This window comes from Lethenteron reissneri, chromosome 31 (genome assembly GCF_015708825.2).
Source record: "Lethenteron reissneri isolate LAM-NWPU_2019-01 chromosome 31, ASM1570882v1, whole genome shotgun sequence".
NCBI classification, from domain to species: Eukaryota; Metazoa; Chordata; class Hyperoartia; order Petromyzontiformes; family Petromyzontidae; genus Lethenteron; species Lethenteron reissneri.
The window spans coordinates 10189495-10209622 of NC_083809.1; the positions used below are offsets into that span (position 1 = coordinate 10189495).

The 20128-nt window shown below is 51.4% G+C and overlaps 1 protein-coding gene across 4 annotated transcripts in view; it reads right to left on the reverse strand.

Moving 5' to 3' along the window:
* Positions 1-20128, reverse strand: part of LOC133349781 (nuclear receptor subfamily 1 group D member 1-like) — a 74214-nt gene that overhangs the window by 12425 nt on the left and 41661 nt on the right. The window contains exons 1-4 of one of the 4 annotated variants that reach the window (XM_061563519.1): positions 6296-6421; positions 2261-2545; positions 1104-1192; positions 840-984 (exon numbers count right to left, since the gene is read on the reverse strand). In XM_061563519.1, the coding sequence (XP_061419503.1) occupies positions 840-984; positions 1104-1181 (223 nt within the window). In that variant the 5' untranslated portion in view covers positions 1182-1192; positions 2261-2545; positions 6296-6421. Of the gene's footprint in view, positions 1-839; positions 985-1103; positions 1388-2260; positions 3012-6295; positions 6422-20128 lie in introns of those variants that run through there. The other 3 variants (XM_061563517.1, XM_061563516.1, XM_061563518.1) reach the window with 3 other exon arrangements.

Here is a 20128-nt window from a genome sequence, read left to right on the forward strand (position 1 = left end):
GCTGTTGTGAGTGACCTATGAAAATGTGGCGTTATAATGAAGAAAAACCTCATCATGTTTTTTCGTCTTATCTGCCAACGGTGGGCATTTATAAACAATACGAAACAAAACAACAGGGCACTCAAATGCTATCCCCATGACCGCCAAGTCCACACTACACGACCCCTTTGACACTGCCAAAGGCCTAGAGCGTGTAGGCCGTGAGCTGCTCTATTTGCACCGTGCAACCTCGCGTTGTGACGTCGTCTCATTACAGACATGGGCGCCTTTTTCACCGCCCTCAATGGGTCTCAAACGGCGTGGCTAACAATGCGAAGCGAATCGCAATGAATGAAGGGAAATCTCTCACTCGGACTCCTTCACAGCCGCCACGAGACCTCCCCGAGGCACAAGTCAGACTGCGGTGTGGCAGCGGATTCTAATACGAACAACTTGAAATGTTATCTTCACTAGGCAGTTCACGCTGAAAGAATCATGATATTTGAATTTTTTTAACACAATAATTTTTTTATTACAAAGTATTTTTTATCACTAAAATTATTTCTCATCTCCAACTGCTTGGTTGGGGGGTGCCCCAACGCCCCTGTGGACGAACCGCGCCTGGTCACAATTCGCAAAGCAGGGTTTGTCAACCCATCAAGGCTAAAGCCTGGGTCTTTATTGGTCGCATTACCGCACGCGGCACACACCACATTCAGTGCACTTCTCGCTGCAGATACTAGTCACGTGCCTTCTCCAGTCGATCAGCAACTGGGAACATTTTAAAGAAAAAAATCTCAGTTACATCGAAACGCGCGACGACGGTCACAATTGTGCCACGGCTGCTGTCACGGCCGTACCGTCCTTGGACATGCCGACCTCCAGGCACTTCTTGAAGCGGCAGTACTGGCAGCGGTTGCGGCTCGTGCGGGCGATGGGGCAGCTCTCGCTGCGCAGGCAACGCTTGTACTGCACGCTCTGTTGGATGCTGCGGCGGAAGAACCCCTGGCGGCACAAAGGGCGCCGAAGCGCGGTTAGAGGGCTGGGCACGAGGTCGCGGAGAGACGAATGAGGGTTTGGGATGCGAGATTCCCCGAGCGAGCCCCGGGCCCGCCGACTCTCACCTTGCAGCCCTCGCAGGCGTGCACGCCGTAGTGCAGCCCCGAGGCGATGTCGCCGCACACTTTGCAGTAGAGAACCATGGTGCTGAGCTCTGGCACGTGCACAAAGGGGGCAAAGACAAAGATCCCCCGTGTAGCCTTCAGCAGACTGTTGGGGCGAGTGCTGTTCGCGTGCAGCAACTACGAAGGCCGGCGCGGCACACGAAGGGGAGTGGATTGGCCACGCGCGGCCGCATTTGTCTCCCCAGTGCCGATGTTTACACATCGCACCAGGTACCCATTTGAGGCTGAGTGCAATGGCACACATGCACACACACGTACACACAAATACACCAGCTCAAATTTAAATAAATCACACAACAATCTGAACGTCATTTTCACATGGCAATCGTAATAAATGTTCAGTCCGTAACATTGTTGTTTGCTTTATGTGATTCCAACTGTGTTGTAGGCACCATTAAGTATTCTTGCCCCTGGAAAGTAAATGACAGATGTCCCTGTAATGCGGATCCCAATACGAGCTCTCATTCTGCACTCGGGGCGCACCTGTCGATCGCTCTGTGCCCTGCAAGCAGTGATCATCGCGTCTCTACCAAACTTGGGCTTCATTTCTCAGGAGATGGAATCAGCCACATTATTAGATTTTTTTTAAAAATAAAATACAACCATGATGGGCACGTTTGCACAGTCATGAGTGAGCAGGCCGAGGCTACTCGCCGCACTCCAGGACCCAGTTCAAGCACGAGCCGCTGATGCCGAGGTTTGAATCCAGGTCTCAGCGGTGCTGCTGTTCTCCCAGGAACACAAAGTTTACATCGATGAATTTTCAACTCAAACCTTCATTTCAAGACCGCTTTTCAAACCTATTTGTGAAGCTGGTTGCTCATTTTGCTTTCACAATAGTTTGACTTTTTTAAAATCTCATCTGTGCGGTCAGACTTTGTCTGAACTAACATAGCAGAGCATCGGGAACCCTTAACCAAAGGGAACAGCTAAGTGGGGGTGGAACAAATGTTCGCTGATTTTGATACAAATATTTCACTTCCCTGGTGGAACAAATATTCGGGAGAGCCATCATTCACCAGTTGAGTGCTCTGGCACCTGAGCCACCCATCTCTTCGAAGTGACGTGGAACATTAAAGATGCCGCTTTTGTCGTACTGGGCGTATTCTTGCTGTCGTGGTTGGGCCGGCTGGGCGAGGATGGATGCCGGGTGGGGCCTTCCTTCCGTGGGTGGCACCGTGGGGGCGGCAACTGGGAGAGGCCGGCGCCGTGGCCGGGGAAGAGAGCGGTGGTGGTGGTAGCGGCGACGGCGGCGGCTCCCAGGGCGGGCAGCGGCAGGGAGTCCGCGCTCGGGCAGCGCCGGAGCGACGAGGGTGAGCGAGGCTGCGCTCCGCTCGGCCAGTCCGGGCTGCGCGATGCCGAGCGGGCGAACACGATCACGCCTGTGGGAGACAGACGCCGAGATGAACGGGACATTGACAGCGGTGGCACCAGCGGCTCCGGTGGCTTCACATCTCGCCACGGTGGCGAGATGTGAAGTACCTCGCTGCCTGGTATACAAGGGAGGCGTAGGTTCGACCCCGACCCTGACGCCTGTATATTCGGAGTTTGCGTTTTCCCCCCGTGGTCACCATTTTTCTCCGGGTCCTCCTGTTTTCCCCTTCACATTTAGAAACAACGCGCGTTTAGAGTATTTGGCTGCGATGAAAAACATTCCACGCGATAAGCCACTCCGTCGAGCTATCATTTGTGACTTTGTGAGCAGTTCGCTTCTGCAAAAAGAGCTACATAGCTCAGTGGGCATTACCTGGTAAAATAAAAAAACAAAGTTTAGTTTTGTTTACTCTCCGGCGAGCAGCACCAGGGATCGTGTCTCCATCGAGCAATCGAAATTTGTCCTGAGCGAAAGGAGTGAAACGCCCCCCCCCTTCCCTCTGTCCAACTCCCTCCCCCCCATCCTACCACCATCTCTTCGTGGCGGGGCATCTCCCGAGTGCATCGGTGGAGTCGTGTCGCCTGCATGCGACAGCGAGCCGGTGGTGGGCGCTTCCCAGGTGTGAGCCCAGGCACGTGCGGAGTTGACGCGCAGCGCCACGGGCAAACACGCGGACTCTCTGGTGCCATCTAGGACGGGCAAAGCTTTAGCGGTGCCACGGCCCAAAGAATGTTACGAGTTGTGACAGCTTGCTCATTTAAAACAAACAAAAACAAACAACGAGGTTGTCACATTGTTCGCACGTGTCTAACGAGTTAAAAAACTAATTCGGCGGCACTGCAGTTGTCCCGTTCGGGGTTGTGTTGCGACGGGTGGGAGCATCCCGTGAACTCACAGACGCGGCGACCCACGCCGACCTGGCGAAACGGTGTCCGTCCATCCAGGAGGATCCATCGAAAACAGCCGATAAATCACTCACAGCCGGGCGATTTGCGTTGCACTTAAAAGACCCCCCCACCACCACACACACACAACGACGAAGCCGAATGGTTGAAAGTGGAGAGACCGCCGGTGCCCACCCCGAGGATGGGCGGGGCGGGTGCGAGCGAGCGAGCGAGCGTCATGGTGAGCGGGTGACTGTGACCGCTACATCGATGCCAGGGCAGGCACGACACCCACACGGCGGTGGTGGACGAGCGTGGCGGCTGCAGTTACCGTGCGTTATGTTTGCGAGTTACGGACGGGCGTTGAATGCAGCCGGGCTCTGTGACCCAGAATGTGTTTCTGCACCCGGCACAACACCACATCAAGTATACTGGAACGGCTCTTTCTTACGATATTAGGAAGCCACTGAGGCTATGCACTTTTAAATCACTTAGATTTAAAACTCGCTTCTTTAGAACTGCTTTGTTGTGTTTAGTTTGCTGTCCTTCCCCCGCACCTCCGATGAGTGCGTTTGGCTACGCGCAGTGCGAATGAAGTTCAAAGTACTTACATAAGTGCCTCTCACAACGGCTGTGGCAACTCCCAATCACGTGCTACCTACCCCAGACTACCGGCAACCCGACAAAAACATTCAGTAAAATATTAAGCTCCGAGGTTGAGCCCTAATTAGAGCCGATAACAATGCACAAGACGCGTTACCCTTGGAATGAATGTACTGCACACACTGTGAAACTTGTTCTTGACAAACTGCAACTAAAGCCCGGTTGTAAAATTGTACTCGTGTTCACACAACGCTTAGCCTTGGCCAAAAGCCGAGAAGCAACACGAGGAGGAGGAGGAGACTTATTTTAGTCGATCTCATTGCGACGATGAGCTGGACGGAGAGAAACCCATCCAAATGCTGTGCGAGAAACTCAACCAATGAGAGGAGAGGAATGAATTCGGGATTGGATCGGCTTCGGCGAGAAGGAATGTTCTGCAGGAGGCGATCATGGGGCGAGTACATGGCAGTGTCATTCACTAATTTTCAGAGTGGGGGGTGGGGTAAAGGGGGACATCATTCAGTGCGAGGGCCGCCACACCGCCTGCCAAGATGTTCTTTTCACCATTTGCCTCTCGTCGCGTGGGGCCTCACATCAGGGGGCGCACGAACGGCCACCAGGGAACGTCAGTGGCACGCTGGCCTTGCCGTGAAGACCGCCGCTCAGCGGGTGAAAGGCCGGGAGAGGAGGACGTGCCATTCAGCAGACGAAGAGAGCAGCGGAGGACAGGGCCACGTGCAGGGGAGAACGGGGCCTCGGAGCTGTCTGGAGAGCACGCTGAACGAAGATGATGCTGATGATTAATCCCGGGTGTAGATGTGTTTACAATTAGACGTTGACGAAACGCCGAGGTTTGGTGCGCTGACTTGTTCCCGACACGCGAGCAATGGGGAAGGCGGAGTGGTCAACCGAGAAGTCGGCCAGGTGTGCTCACGTTAACGCTTGTCTCACGGAACGTCGGACATTCTCCCTGCTGAGCAGAGGTCGCAACCGGGTACCCGATACCCGTACCCTACCCGATGCCCGGCTACCCATACCCGGCCGGGTACGGGTACCCGTTTGCGACCCTGGTGCGGCCGGGTACGGGTAGGCCGTGAGTCAATGGTGAGTAACTGTTTGTCACTCATTTCCCAACGTCTTGTCTCTTCTCACAATTCAAGTTCCTAAAATAAACCCACCCGCGCCTGCAACATGGCTTCATCTCAGAGGTCGCAATCAGGTACCCGATACCTGTACCCTACCCGTACCCGGCCGGGTACGGGTAGGGTACGGGTACGGCCGGGTACGGGTACCCGTTTACGACGCTGGTGCGGCCGGGTACGAGTAAGGAATCAAACCCCGTTTGCGACCTCTGCTGCCGAGGCGAGCGCTTTAGAAACTGGCGGAATCTCACGAGCTGGTAACTTCCAGGCAGAGCGACCAGAGAGATGATACCAAGTACAGCAGCAAGGGCAGAGATAGAGAGAGAGGGGGGAGCTGGGATTGATGGCTGTGCCGTCTTCCACTCAGCTAGCACTCATCACAAACGCCCCGCGGAGTAACCCGGGCTGATTCATTCCCAACACAATGGGGGCGCTTAGACGCAAACCGTGCGTCATTGCCCTGCCACTCGTCGCCGCCAAGATCCGACCACACCTCGCTCCAAACCACCGGGGACTTGCCGGATCTTGGAGGGTGAGCTGGCTTGAGCCAGGATAGTTGCCTGGACGGGCGACCGCCGGGCACAGACAGCTGGCTAGAGGCTGCGGGTCTCTCTGCGCAGGACGCAGCAGTATCCATCGTGCTGAATGTGCATCTGCCTTCACGAACCCGCTCCGACCGGGGGCGGTGAAGTATGGTCAAATACCTCTCGCGACCCGCGCACGTGCAGTGGATTGACAACGGCGCCAGATGCGTACAATTCCGCTGGCTGGGTCACTCTGAAATAAACTTGGATTCGTACAAGCGCGCCACCCCCCCTCCTCACGCCGCCAGCGCACGCGTGCGGCACACAAGACGATTCGCTTTAGAATCAGGCGCGGGCGCTTGGCGGGTTCTGGGGATGGTGGTCAGTCCCCCTCCTGGCAACATCCAAAAATGTCCCTTTGGCACCGTCCACGTTGCTGGCTCCATCCGAGCCGAGAGAAGCTGCAGCCGGGCTCCGTTGATAGAATAAACTGCGGGCGCTGCGTCTGTCACACGCAACGCAACACAAACGTGGACGAAGAAACAACATCAACAACAACATCAACAACAACAACAACAACCCCACAGGGCGAAATGCCACTCACCCAGCACGGTGTGCGGCGCACGAGGCTCAGTTCGCTCGCTCGGAGCCACCGAGTAGCGAGGGAGGCGAACGGCTCCCTCCCTCTTCCCTCCGTGGCGCTCGCTCCGAGTTTCTCCCACTCGCCCTTTGCTTCCCCGCGTGATGCGAGTGTGTGCGCGCGCGCGTGCGTGATATGTGCGTTGCGCGCGCGTGTGATATGCGCGTGCGCGTGCGCGTGTCTTCACCGCTGACGCACGCGAGGGGTCCATGGGGAGGAGTGCGATCCGACCACGCGGCGTCACTCGCTCACGCGCGAAGGCACGCGGCACGCACGCGGCACGCACACTACAAAAGACAAAGACACCCCCCCCCCCCCGTATAGCCTTAACAGACTGCCGGGGTAAGTGCTGTTAGCGAGTAGCAGCAACTGTGAAAGTCGGGCACGGGCACACGACGGGCTGGGTGGCCAGGCACTACCCCCGGCCGCCTTTGTATCCCCAGTGGCGATGCTCACACATCGCACCAAGTGATAATTTGAGGCTGAGTCGACCTAAGGGGAGGGCCCAGGACTGGTTCAGATAATCGTCACTGGCATTGGCCGGGTTCGTAGCGCAGCGCACGAACCGATATTGTACACCACCGCTCCCCTACATAAAAAACACTCACCAACTCACACTCACTCTGCGAGACACATTAACCTGATGGGTCGAGAGTAGAACTCGTTATTAAGAAACCCACCCGCGTGGTTTTAAGCCAGGTCTTATTGACGGAAGTGTCTATAACAGGGTCGTTAAACCGATTACCGGTTTTGAAAGTCAGGAACCGGTAACCTTTTGCTTTGAGCGGCTATTTTCGAGGAGGTGGCCGTAGCCACACTTTACCCCACTCGTGTTGATGTCCAACATTAAACGTCGGACAACTCTGTGGAACGGAACGTGTGTAGCGCACAACCCCGCGGTGCAACCCAACAACCCAACAACCCAACAACTCCGCGGTACAACCCAACAACCCAACAACCCCGCGGTGCAACCCAACAACCCAACAACCCCGCGGTACAACCCAACAACTCCGCGGTACAACCCAACAACCCAACAACTCCGCGGTGCAACCCAACAACCCAACAACCCCGTGGTGCAGCGACAACGTGAATACCGAAACCAGTTTTTTTTATTTCACCAGATATGGCCCACTGAGCTGTACAACTCATCTTCAGAAGCGACCCGACTATCACAAATGATAGATAGACCAACTAAGTTGCTTATTAAGTGTGAATTTACAGCAGCCTTGCACCCCGTTGGCCCTTAATCATAATTATTTTAAATAATGTTAATAAGTACAGAGGGGGTGACGGAACAAAGTAGTTGTACTTACGCGCCCTTGCTCAATTTGTGTTCCGATGATTTGCCTTCGAAAACAATCTGGCCTCGTCTCGCACCCCCCAGAAAGGGCATCTCGCACCCCCAGGGCGTGCGTGAACCCCATGCCACGAACCACTGTTCGAAACGAACGTTTCTAAATGTCGAGGGGACAACCGGGGGACGCGAAAACCCGGCGTGAGGAAGAGAGAGAGAGAGAATCCAGAGCGAAGGGAATGACTTTTTAACCACATTGGGGAAACTCTCACCGGGGAGATGAAATTGTGGTGCGTCTTCAATTCATCCAGGTCACTGGGCTACACAGTTGCGCTCTACAACTCTGCACGCTATGGGGGGGGGGGGTGTAGGGGGGGGGGGTGCTACGCCCACTAGAGCGCTTATGTAACGGGCAGGATGCTTATTGTTGTGTTTGTTTGGCCCGGGCAGCAATAGCGGTGCTCGACCTGGCTCATGCGCGTGCCATCCGCCTCGGGACTCTGCTGGCAACACCAACGGGAGCAGAGCGAGAGGCTGAACGTGGTGGTGTGTGGGGGGGGGGGACTACTCTCAGAATCTCCTCCTTGCATGTACGTACATTGAACTTCTTTCGCACCGTACGCGGCCAAACCTCGCTCATCGGAGGCGCCAGTCAGACACGGCACGAGTTCTCTTACCCACGCGCACGTGTCGCGTGTTCCACGTGGATCAGGAGCCGGCAAGCCTGCGGCTCATTAAGGACTGCTTCCTGAAGTTGTTTAAAAATAAAAAAATATACCGCCTCGAATTCACCGCAGTGGAATTGCGGCTCTTGAAATATTGAGAACATTTTTTTGTTCGTCACACCGAATTCGAAAGAAAATGTATCTTCTTGTTATTTTGGTTGCCGACCCCTGACATAGATGAAATACAACTGTTGTTGCTGTTATTGTTATTAAGCTTGTTTACACGGGAAAACCTCACCGACTCTCAACTCATTGTCTTTTTGGAGGATCCTGCCAGTAGAGGGCAATGTTGCGACGCGTAATCCCCAATTGAGTGATTTCCATGCATTTCTTACATTATTGGGATCTTTGGCCAATATCTAGTTGCAGTGGGTTTTTTTGTTTGCTTAACTTTGACAATAAAGTGGAGGATCCGGAGGAAACCCATGCAGAACAAGGGGATAATGACGTCGCCCTGCTGCTCTATTCAAGACGGGAAGCAGGTGGATGACTTCACTATTCTGGCAAATCGACCGACTATGCTGGATGTAATTATCAGCAAAACGTCGTACTACTCAAATTGTTAATGTTGTGGATTTACTCTCCAACACACCGGTGGGCTGAACTAGTAACTAATTGGCGTTTTGTTTACGTCACAAATCCATTACTAATTGTCTGCGTCGAGTGGTGGAGGGTTACGATGCATTTATACTTACGCGATATAACCCAACCACCTTTATTATGAATACTATTGGTCGCGAAGCCTACGTGCTAAACGTACAAACTCCACGCAGAAAGACGCCCGAGACAAGAATCGAACCCGGCCACTTTTATCGACGAGGCACGAGTGCTACCACGACTGCCACACTGCCCACAGGAAGCACCGACAATCAAGGAATAGGCTTCTGCGACTTCAGGAAAGCTCTTTGTTAACCCAAAAGGGGAGACTCAAAACATTGCCAAGGAGATAACCGACCGATACCGTTGGCACGGTTGAAACTAAACACTTAAGTTTCACGTGGCACTGATAACCGCCTGCCTATCACTGACAACGCCTTCACAACATCACTCTTGCTGAGCGCTTGACAATGTGCACTTGTAGTGAGCGAGTTCCATTGCTCCTCAATTCTCCGCTCTCAGTCCAGCGCGTGCTGCTCCACTGTTAATCACTGCGTTCCGTATAAATCAGTGCGGCGGTGCCGGCAATAGCAACTCAGCCCAGGCAAAGGCAAACCCCCGGGCCAGCAATTCAGCATTGAATGTAGGAATACACGGGCCGCGGTGTGTTTTAAAACTTGTTTTTGTTTTACGAGGTAAGGCCCACTGAGCTGTATAGCTCTTTGTCAGAAGCGACCTGGCCACAAATGATAGCTCAACGAAGCGGCTTATCGCGTGGAAATTTATAGCAGCCAAATACTCGAAACGCGTGTTGTTTCTGAATGTGAAAAATGCACGCGATCACGGGCGGAGAGAGGGACATCCAAACTACACATTTTACAACAAGCGACAGGGTCGGGATCGAACCCACGACATCCTGCATACCGGGCGAGGTAGTTAACATCTCGCCACCGTTGCGCCCCAGTGTACGGTGTGACGGACGCTGGGTGCGGGGGGGCACGGGGGGGGCACGGGGGGGGGGCACGGGGGGGGGGGAGACAAACGTTTGGTTCTCGTTGGGACACCTCTCGAGGTGGGCGGAGGTCGGTGACGAGGGTGGGGGCGCCACGGTGGCGAGATGTCAACTACTTCGCCTGGTATGAAGGATGTCGTGGGTTCGACCCCGACATGTTCTCTCTCCCCGTGGTCGCGTGAATTTTTCTCGGAGGCCTCTGGTCTTTTTTTAACATTGAGAATGATCGTGCGGTAAGGGTATATGGCTGCTAGACATGGCTACATGATAAGCCACTTCGTTGAGCTCGCATTTATGGCCAGGTCGCTTCTGAAAAAGAGCTATATAGCTCAGTGGGTCTTACATGGTAAAATACAAAAATAGTTATTTTTTAAGTTAGTTAATGTTTGCTACACATCGTTATCCCTCTTCGCATAGAAAGCAAAACGCAAAAAACAACGATCAGTTCACCAAAATTCACGAACACTGACCCACGTGGCGAAGTATGGTCAAACAAGTCCTGTGACAAACTAGATTAGAAGCTTTCGTGACTGCAGGAATTACTCTTTGGTTCTTTCGGTAAAGTCACGTAAAAAGAAATCAAATTAAATAATAATAGAATACGATGTTTCGATTTCTATGTTACTTTACAGAAATAACCAAAGAATAAGTCCTGTGACAGCATGGTGCCGATCTATATCCAGCAGTATGGTAGGGTCGATATCCAGCAGCGGGACTGATACATGGCTGTAAGCTTTCTACATGTGTGTACTTTGCATCTAATGGGTCGTCACGTGACCCGTCGTCACACTGGAACACGCCGTTACACTGGAACACGCCGTTCATTGCCTGCCAATCAGTTGCATTGTCACTAAACATGAACTGGATCGCACGATCCATTCAGTGGCTTTTGGAATGAAATAATCTCATCCGGTTCAAAATGTGACTTTTGGAATGGATAACCGGTTCAAATAAACGATGAATAAACCAAAGCACACTGGTGACTGATGGGACGTGGGGTGGCGGCCCGTGGGTCCCACGTGCCAATTTACCCAGAAGCCCCAAAACCCATGCCGTCATCTCACTCACATCTCTCCGGCCACCCTGGATGGGGAAACGACGTGCACGAATGATGTGCTATGAAGAAGGGTAATTCCCCGAAACGTCGCCTATAATATCCACTTTACATTTTATAAGGCCACGGTGCTGTTGACTAATGCGTTGAGTTATGTTTGTTTGTTAAACGCGAATGTATGGAGCTCGGAGCAAACTCAGAGGCACGTGCGATAGACAACACGAACCCCCGCACCGCACACTGAATTAAATTACAATTTTCACTCGATTACTTTAAGGTCAAGTTAACCTAGGTGATACCCGGCACCGGCGAAGAACAGACGGACCCTTTTGAAAATATTCTCAGCTGGAAGACTGTTAATATCATCACGACAGCTCCCGTCACGATCGTGATGTCGGCCCTTGCCATCACCTCCTCGTTTAGAGACATTATCCTCGCTCGGAGCGTCGGTGAGGTCACGGCTACTTTGTTACGCGCGTGCAGATCGCATCTGCGTAGGGTTTCCTCTGGATTCCACAAATCACGGGCAAGATTGCAGAGTGCACAGAAAAGCCGCGTGCGTGAGTTATGAAATGCGGTAGGAGAGGGCGCTTTTTTTCTCTCTCTTGTCCCATTTTTTTTCTGCAGGAGGGGGCAAAAATAGCTTTCTCATTTCAATTCTAGACTGCAATTTCTGCGTGAGTGAACTCTTGACGCATGCCACCCTTGAGCTTAGCCGCTGAGTCATTGCCAGCGCAAACAAAATCTGAGCTCCTTCCTTCACGCGTTGCCTAACAATGTAATCATAGGCGTCGGCTGTCGAGGCAACATATCTACCAAACGAATCAGTAGTCAATACGCCTCCTTCCTGTATGTGTTCCTCCATACAAAATATATAAATGTGCTTTTTTTTACATCGTAGTGGCCAAACGAGGTCCTCTGGGAGATAATTTACCCAGCAGCACTGGTTCAATACAAGCAGCGCTGGTTCAATACAATACAGGACGAGCCTGGCTCTGCTGACGAGACACTCAATGTTGAGATCGGTCCAGAAATGTCCATGAGACACTGAATGTTGAGATCGGTCCAGAAATGTCCATGAGACACTGAATGTTGAGATCGGTCCAGAAATGTCCATGAGACACTGAATGTTGAGATCGGTCCAGAAATGTCCATGAGACACTGAATGTTGAGATCGGTCCAGAAATGTCCATGAGGCACTGAATGTTGAGATCGGTCCAGAAATGTCCATGAGACACTCAATGTTGAGATCGGTCCAGAAATGTCCATGAGACACTGAATGTTGATATCGGTCCAGAAATATCCATGAGGCACTGAATGTTGAGATCGGTCCAGAAATGTCCATGAGACACTCAATGTTGAGATCGGTCCAGAAATGTCCATGAGACACTGAATGTTGATATGGGTCCAGAGGATTTTTTTTGTGTGGAAGAACAAATATTGCATGGAGGCATAGTATTTATTTTATAACCTCACTCGAAACAAACATACTCTTTGGTTCTTTCGGTAAAGTCACTTAGTTAGAAATAAAATAAAACGTCGTGATTTGCTTTATTTTATTTTATTTCTAACTACGTGGACTTTACCGAAAGAACCAAAGAGTATGGATTCCTGCTGTCACGAAAGCTTTAAATCAAGATTGGTCACTAGAAACAAGTCTAATCGTTTGTGCTCTCTAAGAGTGCACGTTAGAAACATAAAGCTCACAAACATTTTGCAATATAGGGAAATCCGTGTAAGTGTCTACATTGTTCGGTCTGTATATATTTAACAGAAATATCTTCACGAAACAAATGGGAAATATTTACTCAAATGTCCTGCAGTAACATGAGAGAGTTGGGCTCAATTCCCCACCGATAAGAGGCAGGAACAGGGTTCCATGGAAACACAAGCTGACACGGGGCATCTGCAATTACCCTGCATGTGATGATCAACACAACAACAATGACGGTCGCCATTCGCTACGAGGTGACGACGATGTCACTACAGCACTGGTGTCAGGCTAGGTGCACTTTTTGAGGCCACCACGTGCAGTGTGGAAGACTCGCTGCTGGCAGGAGGAGCTGACGGGACACAGACCCCATTGTGTTACGAGTGAACTGCCCGAGACGGCTGGCGGATACACCACCTGTGCTTCCCACTGGACCAACTTACCGTGTTTTTTTTATATCTCTCCCAAACACGCACACGTATATACACACATACAGACACAGACACGCACTCACATGAAGCCAGACACACCCCAAAAAACAAAAACGTGCATGCGCGCGCAGGTGCAGGACACACGCACGCACACACGCACGTGGAGCCAGACCCAAGACACAGGTGCAGGACACACACGTGCAGGACACACACAACGGTGAGCAATGAGCGATGCTGCCCCGGTCACGTGGCTCCAGCCACACGTGCGCGCGCGCGCGCTCTCTGACAGAGCTTGCCGCTCGGTACCTCCATTCATCAACCCGTCCCATCCCCTCCTTGCCCTGAATGCGAGAGCCATCCCGGGAGGGGCATCTCCCTCTCTCTGTGTATGCGGCATGTCCAGGAAAGCCCCCCCCCCACCACCCCCCACTGCAAACAGCGTCTCGATGGCCTCGAATCAGCGCTCGTCACTCAGGGTTCCTCGCCACCGGTTCCTGCCACGCCATCACCCCGAGTGTTTCGTCGCAGTGGGCCGACCCCATGGGTTGTAGAGCTTCTATTTTCAGCCCCCGTTATCATGAAGCATCGATTATATTATGGCCCCTACCGCACAGGACGAGGGAACACGCAGAGTGCGCAGACGACAATTCCCCGCAGAGCCTTTTGCAAGACTAATGGGGGGAAGTGCTGTGAGTGAGGACCTGGGCGGCACGGTGCTCCAGGGAGAGGGGGGGGGGCTTGGAGCGGTTAGCACCACGCCCAATCGCCTTTGTCTTCCCAATGCCGATGCGTACACACGACGCAATGTACGTATTTAAGGTCGAGTTGACCAAGAGGGGATCCAGGACCGGTTCAACTATCACTCCGATGTGCACCGTGTTTGGGATTTGAACTCGGATATTCGGGTTTGTAGTGCGGTGTACGAACCACCGCAACCATCGCTTTCAACAAAGACCCCCCGTATAGCCTGAACAGACTGTTGGGTCAAGTGCTGTTAGCGAGCACCTATGAAATCCAGCACGGCGCACAGGGGAATGGGTAGCTAACACCACGCCCAGCCGCCTTTGTCTCCCCAGTCGTGATGTTTAAACATTAAACCAAGTACTCATTTGAGGTTGAGTCGACCTAGAGGAGACATGCCTGGTTCAGATCATTGAACTCGGGTGGCCAGGTTCGTAGCGCAGCACGCTAACCGCTATACATATCGCTTCCCAACAAAAAAAACCCCACACACACACCAAGACAGACACATACACACGCCAAGACGCACACACACACACACACCAAGACACACACACGCACCCAGGCAGAGAGACCCACGTGCCAGCGTCTGCAGCAAAACGAGGTGACCTACTTTCAAACAAGCCCCCGCGTGTCTTGCAGCCGCCGCCGCTGCTGCTGCTTCTGCCCCCCTGCCTCGCCGTGCGCACGCGAGGGAGGGAGCGAGGGAGCGAGCGAGCGAGCGAGGGAGCCTGCCTGCAAAACAGCCAGCAAGCGCCGGCGTTTGTAAATGCGTGGAGTGGCCGGTGACGCGGCGTGCAGGGAACCCAACCCGGGCCACTGCCACGGAATTGCACCAAGCGCCGCTAATTGGATCGCGCGCGCGCGTCAGACGACGGGGCGCATGGCCGAATGTTGACGCCGTCCATGCAAATATTGTTGTCTTAAATTTCGATTTAAAGCTTTCGTGACTGCAGGGATTCATCTACTTGGTTCTCTCGTCGTGAGAATTATTGTATTATGTTTTATTTTATTATTTTTATTATTTCCATTCTACGTGACTTTACCGAAAGAACCAAGAAGATATTGTTGTCTTGTCGTCGCTGTACTTTCTTTCGGGTCAAGTTTAAATGCCCACTTTGCTCGCGTTGGTCGAGCGGCGCTGGGGGTTATCGCCGCTCAGAGGTCGCAACCGGGTACCCGATACCCGTACCCTACCCGATACCCGGCTACCCGTACCCGGCCGGGTACGGGTACCCGTTTGCGACCCTGGTGCGGCCGGGTACGGGTACGGGTAGGCCGTGAGTCACTGGTGAGTCACCGTTTGTCACTCATTTCCCAACGTCTTGTCTCTTCTCACAATTAAAGTTCCTAGAATCAACCCACCCGCGCCTGCAACATGGCTTCATCCCAGAGGTCGCAATCAGGTACCCGATACCCGTACCCTACCCGTACCCTGGTGCGGCCGGGTACGGGTAAGGAATCAAAACCCGTTTGCGACCTTTGTCGCCGCTGCTGCTGTGCTTGGGGCGCCACCTTGGGCACTGCCGATGTGCGTCACGCCAGTCAATGTGGCTTTTTTGTTGACGATGATCATGATGATGATCGTGATGATGATCATGATGATGATCGTGATGATGATCATGATGATGATCGTGATGATGATCATGATGATGATCGTGATGATGATCATGATGATGATCATGATGATGATCGTGATGATGATCATGATGATGATCGTGATGATGATCATGATGATGATCGTGATGATGATCATGATGATGATCGTGATGATGATCATGATGATGATCGTGATGATGATCATGATGATGATCGTGATGATGATCATGATGATGATCATGATGATGATCGTGATGATGATCATGATGATGATCGTGATGATGATCATGATGATGATCGTGATGATGATCATGATGATGATCGTGATGATGATCATGATGATGATCGTGATGATGATCATGATGATGATCGTGATGATGATCATGATGATGATCGTGATGATGATCATGATGATGATCGTGATGATGATCATGATGATGATCGTGATGATGATCATGATGATGATCGTGATGATGATCATGATGATGATCGTGATGATGATCATGATGATGATCGTGATGATGATCATGATGATGATCATGATGATGATCATGATGATGATCGTGATGATGATCATGATGATGATCGTGATGATGATCATGATGATGATCGTGATGATGATCATGATGATGATCGTGATGATGATCATGATGATGATCGTGATGATGATCATGATGATGATCGTGATGATGATCATGATGATGATCGTGATGATGATCATGATGATGATCGTGATGATGATCGTGATGATGATCGTGATGATGATCGTGATGATGATCGTGATGATGATCGTGATGATGATCGTGATGATGATCATGATAATGATCGTGATGATGATCATGATGATGATCGTGATGATGATCATGATGATGATCGTGATGATGATCATGATGATGATCGTGATGATGATCATGATGATGATCGTGATGATGATCATGATGATGATCGTGATGATGATCATGATGATGATCGTGATGATGATCATGATGATGATCGTGATGATGATCATGATGATGATCGTGATGATGATCATGATGATGATCGTGATGATGATCATGATGATGATCGTGATGATGATCGTGATGATGATCGTGATGATGATCATGATGATGATCGTGATGATGATCATGATGATGATCGTGATGATGATCATGATGATGATCGTGATGATGATCGTGATGATGATCATGATGATGATCGTGATGATGATCATGATGATGATCGTGATGATGATCATGATGATGATCGTGATGATGATCATGATGATGAGCATGATGAAGATCATGATGATGATCGTGATGATGATCATGATGATGATCGTGATGATGATCATGATGATGATCGTGATGATGATCATGATGATGATCGTGATGATGATCATGATGATGATCGTGATGATGATCATGATGATGATCGTGATGATGATCATGATGATGATCGTGATGATGATCATGATGATGATCGTGATGATGATCATGATGATGATCGTGATGATGATCATGATGATGATCGTGATGATGATCATGATGATGATCGTGATGATGATCATGATGATGATCGTGATGATGATCATGATGATGATCGTGATGATGATCATGATGATGATCGTGATGATGATCGTGATGATGATCATGATGACGATCATGATGATGATGACGACGCCCTCCTGTGTGCTGCGCCCTCGCGTGAAGCCGACGTTTGTTGTGTCGGGGAGGGGGGGGGGGATCGTTTAAAATCGGTTCTATCGCTTTGTTCATTCTGTTGCTGAGGCAGCGAACGAGGTGCGTACGTAGGGGGCACAGGTGAGTGGCGATTCAGCGTGGACATGGGGACATGGGGTGGCAGGGAGGGGTGAGGCTACCCCCCTAGACACACGACACACGCTGTGCCCCCCCTCCCTCTTAATCCATCGTCTTTAAAGATAACTTGGCAGGAGCTCAGCTACTCTTTAGCAGTTTGGCTTTCCTCCCTTTCAATTGTTTCCAACGGTTCCTGCTAAAATGTCAGATACCAGCTACAATTTTCTTGGGATAATCCTATCATGAATTATGGCGTGTCTGTTGACCGTATGCATGCATGTATGTTGGCCTTCTTTCGCACCGTACGGAGCCTACCGAGCTAATCGGAGGTGCGTGGGAAGGATAACAAACTTAACATAAACAGCAGTGACCGCGCGCGCGCGTGTGTGTGTGTGCGCAATGACCATTGGAGCACACCAATGTGGGTGTCTCTTGGTTGTATTTAAAACTCCTTGGGAGTGTGTCTGGGCTGTGCGACTTGAGACCCCCTCTCCCCTCTTCAATGGCAATCTGCGCCCCCACCCCTCCCAGCAGCTTCAAAGTGATTCTCACGTCTCTGATGATTGTCAAAGGGCACGGTGGGCAGGCGCGAGGTTGGGTGGGTGTAGGCTCATACGAGTGCAGCAGAAACCTCCGGCGCGGTGACTTTGCCTTTCATGTTCCCCCTCTGCGTGGCTGTCCGTTGCGTAATCACAAGGGCGCGCGCGATATGCGAGCGAGCGAGAGTGACGAGAAGAAAGGGGGTGACTTCCCGGAGTGGGAGGGCATTTACGGGACGCGTCGTTCGCTCTCCCCTCCTCCCGCGCTCATCCCTCTGCCCTCCACGCCTGCAGAGGGCACCTAGAGGGTAATGCAGGAGGGGGATGTGTCGCACGATGCACAGGTTGTTGTGAGCCCTGTGTGTATACTTAATTTGGAGCTTTCGTGACTGCAGGAATTACTCTTTGGTTCTTTCGGTAAAGTCACGTATAAAGAGAAAATAATAAATTAAAGACTAGCATACATATGCTAGTATTTAATTTATAATTTTATTATTTTCTCTTTTTATACGTGACTTTACCGAAAGAACCCAAGAGTAAGCCCTGTGTGTGTGTTGTTGAGATGTGGGAGCGGTGGCGTAGCGGTTAGCGCGCTACGCCTACGAACCCGACGACCCGAGTTCTTGATTCCCGCTCATGGCCAACACCAAGTGGCGATTATTTGAACCGGTCCTGGGCCTCCCCTAGGTCGACTCAGTCTCAAATGAGTATCTGGTGCGGCGCGTAAACATCGCCACTAGGGAGACAAAGGTGGCCGGGCGTGGTGCTGGCCACCCACCCCCTCGTGTGCCGCGCCGGCCTTCGTAGGCGCTACTCGCTCACAGCACTTGCCCCTGCAGTCTGTTAAGGCTCTTTGTCCTTGTTGTCGAGTTGATGGCTTACTCGGCATTTGTTGATAACGACGCCACCTCTGCGAACACACCCTTCACGACGGAGCGGGGGCACCCCGAGGAGAATCGACGACCTCTACCCGTATTCTTAGGTTTTTTCGGTAAAGTCACGTAGATAAAAAAAATAAAATTAATAAAAGTAAAATAAAAATTAAATAAAAATCACGACGTTTCGGAGGCAACACAAGCTTCCGTCTTCAGGTGGAACCGTCACAGCACGATGGATTACTTGATACAGCTATCGTGCTGTGACGGTTCCACCTGAAGACGGACGCTTGTGTTGCCTCCGAAACGTCGTGATTTTTATTTTATTTTTATTTAACTTTTATTAATTTTAATTTTGTACCTACGTGACTTTACCGAAAACAACCTAAGAATATGAATCATTGCAGTCACGAAAGCTTCAAATCTAGACCCCTACCCGGTCGTGATACCGCTAAAGAGGTCATCGGCGGAGGTGGCCCACGCTTGCGATAACCTCTCTCCGCCCGGTGAACGTTCTCTTGGCCCTTCAGCTTACGACCAAAAACGGTGGCGAATATTTGAACCGGTCCTGGTCAACTCGGCCATAAACGAGCACCTGATGCGGTGTATAAGCTTCGGCACTTCTTAATTTAAAATTCATTCCTTGAAGAAATGTTTTTGTGTGTGTGTGTTTAGTTTATTGCCCTTCCCCCGCACCTCCGATGGACACGGTTGGCGATGTACGGTGCGAAAGAAGTTGAACATCCATACATACATACGCCAAAAGTGGCCGGCCGTGGTTCGACGCACACTACCTACCCGTGTACTGTGTTGACCTTCATAGGTGTTCGCTAACTGCACTCACTCCAAATAGTATTTGTGTGTCTCTGTGAGTGTGTCCGCCCGAGAGCTGAGCTGCGCTGCGTGACATCCCAACACCAACTTGCGATCAGAGTTGTCACCAATACCTAGGCCAACTGGGTCAGGTATTGAACAATTCCTCGCCATTTTAACAATTCCTCACATTCTTAGAGCGTGTGCATTTCTCTCTGTCGCGCGCTCTCTCTTTATATATATACACACACGTGTAAAAAAAAAACAAATCGGCTTTGATTGAAAACAAAAAAAATATCAAAACGTAAAGTTCAGCACCAGTTAAAAGAACTGAGATGCTGGCAAAAGTCAGCGTTGTTCCTGGGCGCTGTCATCCACCACGCACCACGACAGGGCGACCTCAACGCACGCGCCGTGCCCGCTTTGAGGCCAAGGCGAGGAGCCTTGAAGGCTGCAGCACGTGGGAATTGGACAGTGCGCAAGGGGGCAGCTTGGAAACCAGACGAGGTTATGTAGAGAGGGAGCCACTGTGGCTCATGGGAATGGTCGTGATTGGGGGGGAGGGGGCTCAGAGAGAAGTTGAGAGCAAGAGGGGGATGAGGGGAGA